Genomic DNA, 7,950 nt, shown 5'->3' with positions numbered 1-7,950 from the left:
TGATCCCCTTAGTAATCAGGAACCTATCTCTGTTGCAAATACACATAATGACTTGGCCTCGAAAGCCTTCTCCAGCAATGAGTTTGACAGATTCCCCAACCCTCCCCCCCCCCCCCCCCCCCCCCCCGGCTGAGGAAATTCTCGATGCCTCAGATCTAAAGTGTTGTATCCATCTTGAGGCACTGCCTTCGGATCCGAGTCTCTCCTCCTGGTAGAAACATCTTCTCCAACACATCTTCTCCACGTCCACTCTATCCAGGCCTCTAAGTATTGTGTAAGTTTCGATCAGATTCCAACCAACCTCCCCCCCCCCCCTTCAAAACACCATCGAGCACAGAACCCAGAGTCCTCAAACATTCCTCATTAGACACGGGGGCCCAAACTGCTCACAATATTCCGAATGCAGTCTGAGTCCGCATCCCAGCACAGTGCTCAATGTGGGACGGTGTGTATCGTGATTAGCTACTATCACATAATATCTGATGTTTGTATAGTTCAAGGGTGTTTGAACTGATGGGAGAGCTGATCTCACTTAGATCCCACACATGACTCATGCCTGTTATTACACTTTGAAACAGAACGCACCCAATCAGGTCCATAAATAAATTGTTTATTTTATTTTCTCCTTAAAAAAATTAAAATCTATGTACATTTCATTCCAGTATGACATTTTTCCTCTGTATCCAAATAGAATTTGCTACATTTTTGATAAATAATGCAACATTGGAAGGATATACTGCAGGTCTGGGTAATAACCGCTGTGCTATGCGGAGTAGACAGCTAAAGCCTTTACAGAGAGTTGCTTGTTAGCTGCCAGATGATGTGAGCTGTGTAGCTCACTTCAGGAAGTGATGTGACCCACGTAAAGGTTGCTAACCCACACCATTTCCTTGCTCAGGAACACCAACTAATTATTACATTTTCAATTACAACCATCTTTTCATTCAAGCACTTGATAAAAATACACTGATAATGATACACGATAAGACATTATATAATAATACAAATATACAATTGCTTTGTTACAAACAGAACAAAAGCCCACAGAAACTATGCTCCAAAATGAAGCGATCTCCTTGCTCCAACAAATTGAAGCTTTCGATTAACTTTGAGGGTCGACTCTTTCCCTCAGTCTTTAGCTGCCACATGGGCAATGCTGCACAGTGCATGTAGGTATAGCTACAGTATCACAACAAAACTCTCTGCCCGTGCCCTCCCATCCCTTTCCATGTCACTGCCAGTGAGACGTGGCAAAATTTAGAATCCTACACAACAGCCCCTTCAAAACAAAACAGGAATCCCTCCTCACATTCTCCAATGATATGTTGGAACTGATATGGCATTTAGTTGGGGAGATTCTAACTTGGGGCCAGTGCAAATCTTAAATTGTGCTGGTTATTCCCATAACCGTGACAAACCCTCTCTCACTTTCAAAGTGAAAGGAAGAATTATTCCATAAAGGCTGCCGCTTTAAGAGCTGGACAAAGTCAGAAGTCACACAGCATCGGGTTATAGTCCAACACGTTTATCTGAAATCACAAGCTTTCAGAGCGCTGCTCCTTCACCACCTGACAAAGGCAATGCCCTCCAAAAGCTTGTACTTTCAGATAAACCTGCCGGACTATAACCTGGCGGGGTATGACTCTGTCCTGCCCTCAGTCCAACACCGGCTCCTCCACATTGTGGCTTTAGGAGTTGAACGGCCTCTTCCCTTTTGCTTGCATCCCTTTCTCCCTAAGTCACACACCAATTGGCTTTTCCTCTGCCCCCTCTCGCTACGCAGCATGTCAATCTAGGAATTTGTGAATGTCATTGTGCAACATGATGTAAGGATTGGACGCCTCGTTGTGGTGGGCGCAGTTGTAATGGCAACGACAGGATTGGATCATCATCATGTTCTTGGCGAAGGTCTCTCCATCATCACAACGGAAGCGAACACGGACGGTCCGGGTCTGCTGAGGGGTGCAACACCGCCCATCGACACAGGAGCCACAGTACTTGGTACGGTATTTCTTCACACTGGCACAACCAGCATAGGTGAAGTGGACAGCAGCAGGGGATTTCCTGGTCCTGTAGCACTTCTTTCCTTTCTGTGATGGAGAGCAATAAGAGGAATCGAAGTGTAATTAGCAAAGGATATGGACTCATTCAAAAGTGGATGCAAAAACAAAATGTCGGGATCGCCCGTTCGTTCAGCAGCAAGGGAGGGACTTACCTTCAGTTTGGGAATGGTGACCTGTTTGCAGGGATGGATGTCACAGAGTCTGGTCTCCTTTCGAAGCTTACACTCAGGATTGTCATTGGTGACCCTTGTGGAGATGCCCGTCCCACAGGTCCTGGAGCACTGCGACCACTCCGTTGTCTGGACAAAACATTTGGCACTCCAGGCTGAGAAGAAAAATAACAAGGGCCATTCAGAAAAAAAAACATTGCAGAGGGACAGCTCCACTTTCAGTCAAGTCATCTCACAAATATTCTTGCCGATTCGGTTCTCAGTTATTCGGTTATCAGTCTGGTGTACAGTTTCTAGTTAACATCAGTGAGAAATCAACATGCAGCTGGGTTATTGGGAAGTAGCAGTTTCCACCTGTAACTTCCAGCAGCTTCTCTAAACCTCGCCATCTTTGTACAGGAAGTGGATCCCACATGGCACCCGGTGATGACACCATTTCTACTGGGGTTTTCCAACTCTTTTTAATTGTAATTTCCTGAAATGGGGCGATAGTTAAGAGTTCAGGAAGGTCGTGGTTTAGTGTTTGCAGTAACAATTGGGAATGCACCTGTTGAAAGGTGATCATCCGTCTGTAAACTGCAGCAAAGGGATAACCAGCCCTCGGACAGATCCATGGGATATAATAAAGTTATCTTTTGTGATGGCAAGCTGTAACGGAGCAACACAGCTGTTGTTACGTTCAACATTTACAATGGTGGCTCGTAAAAGCAGGGAACAAAGTAGGAAAGGGGATTGGCTCACGTGGTGAGCTGTTGTGATCAGAATTCACTGAAATGCTTTTGGAAATGAATTCAATAATAACTTGCAACCGGATAAATATTTCAAGAGGAGAGGATCAGGTGGAAAGTGGGAAGATTGAGGCTATTGCGATAACTGCGTCCAATAGCCAGTATCAGCAGGATGGGTCAAAAGGCCTCCTTCTATCCTGGGAGACGCTTTAAACACTTACCAGGTAGTCTCTTGAGGCCTTGTCGAATTAGGGAGAGCAGCCCATTGTTGTGGAGTGGCCCAGATTGCCAGGACTTGCCCACTGTCTCTTGGCTGAAGAGATCATCTGTGTCGTGGGCCTCTGCTCCTGCCTTGTTCCCATCACAGACCCATTTCTCACAGCACTGGCCTGACACCTTAACCAGCTGGGGGTTAGGGCAGCCCATGTTGGGCAGGGAGAGCTCCTGTGGGCACAGTGGCACACAGCCCACTGCTCCGTCGATACAGGTGCACTGATGCTTGCAGTTTGGTTGAAAGATCTCCCCGTTCTGGTAGATTTTGCTGTTGTACTCACAAGGTCTTCCTTCAGACCGCGCTGTGAAAATAAACAGAAAGGTTTCCCTTTAATTATTAAAAGGGAAGAACTAATTGGAGAACAAATCCTATGTTTACAAGCTACATAGCTGAGGGATTTGTAAGCACCGGTCCGTGGAGGAATGCAGGAATTGAACAATGGATTACTCAGGAATCACTTTCCCCTCAAACATCTATACACAGTGAGTTACATTCCTGACTGCGGAACTCAAGCCTAGCTGCCAACCAACATCCAAAGAACAATAAAACATAACCAAACATGGCTTTAAAATATGAGAAGAACTGCTTTCCATTTCAGCTAATGACAGGAAACATCCCGAGCAGTTTGAATACATTTCTCCCTGAGCCCCAAGAATCTCTTACCTCTGCAGATGCCCTGCTGAGCAATGGGGCTGGCCCCGAAGTTGCACTGTAAGCCCTTAGTGTGGTCACAAGGCTGCAGCTTACTGCAATCCTCATTGAGCTGCTTGGCACAAACACGGCAGCATCCACAGCCGTCCAGAGTCAGGCTGACCCCTGGGGCACAGCTGGGCACCTCCTGCGGGCACTGGCATTTCGGTGGGCAGGTTAACGTCGCCTGTGGGTTCAAGACAAAAATTTACAAATGCCCTCAGTCTCCAGCTCACAATAAAACCACAACGTGGCAAGGTACATTGCTAATAGAGAACCCCCTCCTTCCCCCCCCCCCACCCACACACACACACACACACACACACACACACACACTCACACACACACACACACACACACACACACACAAACAACACACACACATATTCACATACACTCACACATATCCCGCAACCACTGCCCAGAAGGAGCCCATTTGGCCCATTGTGTCAGCTGCTAGCTCTTTTTCTTCTCCCCTCTCCTGCATGAAGCCCCTGCCATTCTTAGGGTGATGCTGCTCAGCAGTGAGGCCATTTAGCCCCTTGTGTCTGACCCAACTCCTTTTAAAAATGTCCTGAAGGGTTAGCCTGGGCTGCCAGAACTGCTGAGGGTTCTCTGTGTCTGCCTCACCATTCCAGCGTCTGCAATCAGTTCCTTACCCTCCAGCCCTTTCTTTGACAGTTAGCCCCCACCACACTTCCCCCAGCCCACCACCAAAAACATTTTAAAATAAAACAAATATTTATCCAAAACCTTCATTTCTGAAACTTTGTAGTTCCCTCAGCCCAGTTGAGACATTAATGTTTTTGAAATAGATTTCTCTAGTCAGCTAAGGTGATCAACTTTTACAGATTTTCTAAATGAAATAACAGTAACAAGAGAAATAAGTTACTCACCCCAGCAAGGCAAATTGTGAGGATGGCAGCGAATGCTACAGACTGGAACATTTTCGGGAGGGGAGATCTGGAAAGACCAGTTGTGAGCACACACAAGCTGCTGTGACTCTCTTGTCCGTGTGTGTGTGTGGGGTTTCCTCTCCTTCCTCCTGGCTTGTCTCTGGATGTCTGTAAGCCCAGATATATATATATATATATCTATCTCTCTCTCTCTCTCTCTCTCTCTCTCTCTCTCCCTCTCTCTCTCTGTTGCTAGCTGCTTTGTGTAGAGACTGTCTGCAGGACTGTGCCTTTTATAAGCGGCTCTCTCTCTAGAGGCTGACGTTAGTCTGCTGTCTGGGACTGCACATCTTGTTTGATTTCAGGGTCAGGAATCCCAGGAATGTTTCTGGCGCGTTTTCTCAGACACGCCCCAGCTAAAAAGAGAGAGAGAGAGGAACCATTCAAACTCTCTCACCCCATCCCCATTAAAACAGAGCACAGCATTTAATCACATCCTCTTAAAGGGGGGAGGGGGTGGAACATACTTTGAAGTTTGCATCATGAAATATTTACAAATCATTTCGCCTTGACTTCAGAGAAGGGGGAAGTTTATGACTTTGAATTCCTAACCACTTTCTTCATCCTTCCTAAGTATTTCCAGATGGAATACGCACAGGCGACGTAATTTTGTTCCCATATTTGGTAGAATTCTTGTCTTTTCCACATTTTTGAGCTGCCTGGTTACCACAAAGTATTGCTGTTATTCCCGAGACTGCATTTTTTTCATGATGCATATAAAAGGAACTGATTGATGTTTGCAGCAAGGCTCCAGTTTGAAAGATTGTTGTAATGTTGGAATAAAGGCAGTGGAAAATGTGAGAGTGGCGTGCTTGAGGGGAGAAGGGGAGAGGGTGCAGACTAACATTGACACTGACAGAGCTCTTGTGTTTTATTTCCCCCTCCACACACACACAGAAGAAATGGTGCTTCTAAAACCAATCACCGTTACATCTGAATCAGAAGTGACATGATCCTGGAGAGATTTTAAAGAAAAACAAAATCACTTTTTAAAAAATATATATTTAGTCGTGAGATAGTTCCAGGGCAGGTTTCTGGGACTTTAAGCAGAAATATTTCATGCGGTGGTTAACTTTTCCAAGAATGTTGTTTGGAGAAAGACCGTCCCAGAGCACAATCTGTCCCAGGAGTTGCTGGAGCAGTTTTGTTTTAACCTCAAGAGCCTGAGGCGAATCTCCAAGGCAGTGTGGATTGATGAGTCGGACCTGCATGCGGAAGGGGTAAGTGCTTGCTTCCCTCTTGCCTGAATGGGACAGGGGACAGAACACTCTTCAGCCCCAGCCCAGGAACAGTAAGAGGCAAAACACCCAGGACAGAAAGTGTACATCTCATGAGCAAACACCCTGTACATCATGCCCAGGAATTGAAGAGTTTCTGTGTGAAATGATACTGCATTAGTTTGTCTATGTCTGAATCCTGGATATTTAGCATTTCCAGAAATACTTATTTCAAAAAAAACTTTATTCACAAAAAGAAACTCTCTTTATACACTATCAAAGATACAGTTCTGTTAGGTCCTGTTGCATATCAAGTAAACAAACAGCCCATTGGACTTTGACTCTATCCAAAAAACCAAAAACCTCTCTTACATGTACAATAATGTGTTTTCCATTAATGAGGGATGGGACTTGTTTATTGTATTACAATATGGGGTTCCTCAGATGACACCCCCAGCTGGATTATCAATGTTGCTTTTGTGTTGTTGTTGTGGGGAGAGGCTTATTGATTCTGAACTCATTGAAATTACCTTCCTAACAGGCAAGAACAATGGCAGGAATTACCATATAAAGCAATCTGCATGCCCAGAGTGTCTCTGGGGAGATTTAGTGTCAGCTCATTTTGAGTTCGCTCTATCTTTATCCATTTCCTGCTGGAATCTAATTTTTTTTTGTTTTGATACTTTTTTTCTAGAAAAAAGATCCAACTTGTTTTTCACACCTAGTCAAATCCATTGTAAATTTCAGATGCTATTTTTCCGAAGGTTTCTGTGAATGAATTTTGGTTGTTATCGGATCTGATCTCATCAGGGGGTTCCTACAGCAGGAACATTTACAGAGCGTGGAAGTAAGTTTTACTTAAAAAGTAAAAACAATTTGTGGGGATGTGGGATCGCTGACAAAGACAGAATGTGTTACTGTTCCTAATTGCTGTGGACTAGTTTACAATATCTTCATTCATTCATGGGAATGTGGGCATCATTGACTATTTATTCCTAATTGCCCAGAGGGCAGTTAAGATCAAACAATTTGCTGAGGAACTGGAATCACACGTAGGCCAGACCAGAGAGATTTCTTTCCTAAAGAACATTAGTGACCAGATTTTTAACAACTACTAACAATGGGTTTGTGGCGCAACAGTAGTGCGTCCGACTCCAGATCGTGTGTTCGAATCACGTTGGGCTCACTAAAGCCACATTTCTAAGAGGGTGGCTCAGTGGTTAGTACTGCCCCCTCACAATGTCAGGGACCTTGGGTGGCTTCCTAACTCAGATGACTGTCTGTGTGGAGTTTGCACATTCTGCGTGGGTTTCCTCTGGGGTCTCCAGTCTCCTCCCATAATCTAAAGATGCTCAGATTGGGTAGATTGTCCATAGTGCTAGGTGCATGAGTCAGGAGTAAATGGGTGTGGACATTTGGGCCGAAGGGCCTGTTTCCATACTGTAGGGAATCCAACCTAAAAACAGAATTGACAATAGCCAGGATTCTTAATTCAGGGTTTTATTGAACTCAATTCCACCATCTGCACGATTCAAACCCAGGTCACTAAAACATGATTTGAGTCCCTGGGTTAATAGTTAAGTAATGACACCAGGAAGCTGTCACCTCCCTTTGCTAAAATTAACATTTAAACAATTTGAGCACACCAAGCCAGTCCTCTGGATTTTATCCAATCAGGAATTAAGAGCTGCTCACCCATGATTGGCCATCTGTTAGACATGCCCAAAACTCAGACCCAAATCCTGAGCAGACTCATTCATGTCAGCCTCCAACAAACAAGCAGCCCTCTTGATAGTGACGTCTGTGCCACCCTATACCCATCCACATAGAATAATCCTGAGAGGATGTTTCT

General features: G+C 45.0%; 1 protein-coding gene across 1 annotated transcript; it reads right to left on the bottom strand.

Moving 5' to 3' along the window:
- Positions 1–594: 594 nt before the first annotated feature.
- ccn1 (cellular communication network factor 1) lies at positions 595–5,107 on the bottom strand. Its single transcript, XM_060830652.1, has 5 exons — positions 4,822–5,107; positions 3,899–4,112; positions 3,183–3,536; positions 2,216–2,388; positions 595–2,090 (listed from the first exon to the last, which is right to left on the bottom strand). Exons 1-5 carry the CDS (start codon positions 4,870–4,872, stop codon positions 1,788–1,790), a joined length of 1,095 nt encoding a protein of 364 aa, XP_060686635.1. The 5' UTR covers positions 4,873–5,107; the 3' UTR covers positions 595–1,787.
- Positions 5,108–7,950: the final 2,843 nt, after the last annotated feature.

Source organism: Hemiscyllium ocellatum, chromosome 9 (assembly GCF_020745735.1).
Source record: "Hemiscyllium ocellatum isolate sHemOce1 chromosome 9, sHemOce1.pat.X.cur, whole genome shotgun sequence".
Taxonomy (NCBI): Eukaryota; Metazoa; Chordata; class Chondrichthyes; order Orectolobiformes; family Hemiscylliidae; genus Hemiscyllium; species Hemiscyllium ocellatum.
The sequence above is the reverse complement of the archived record's forward strand: the minus strand, read 5'-3'. Positions and strand labels throughout refer to the sequence as shown.

Excerpts from the sequence above, each read along its gene's own strand:
- ccn1 (XM_060830652.1), bottom strand. The coding sequence starts at position 4,872 with ATGTTCCAGTCTGTAGCATTCGCTGCCATCCTCACAATTTGCCTTGCT. Across the intron at positions 4,113-4,821 it reads TCACAATTTGCCTTGCTGGG|GCGACGTTAACCTGCCCACC; the intron begins GTGAGTAACTTA and ends TTGAACCCACAG. Across the intron at positions 2,389-3,182 it reads AGGCCTCAAGAGACTACCTG|CCTGGAGTGCCAAATGTTTT; the intron begins GTAAGTGTTTAA and ends TTTTCTTCTCAG.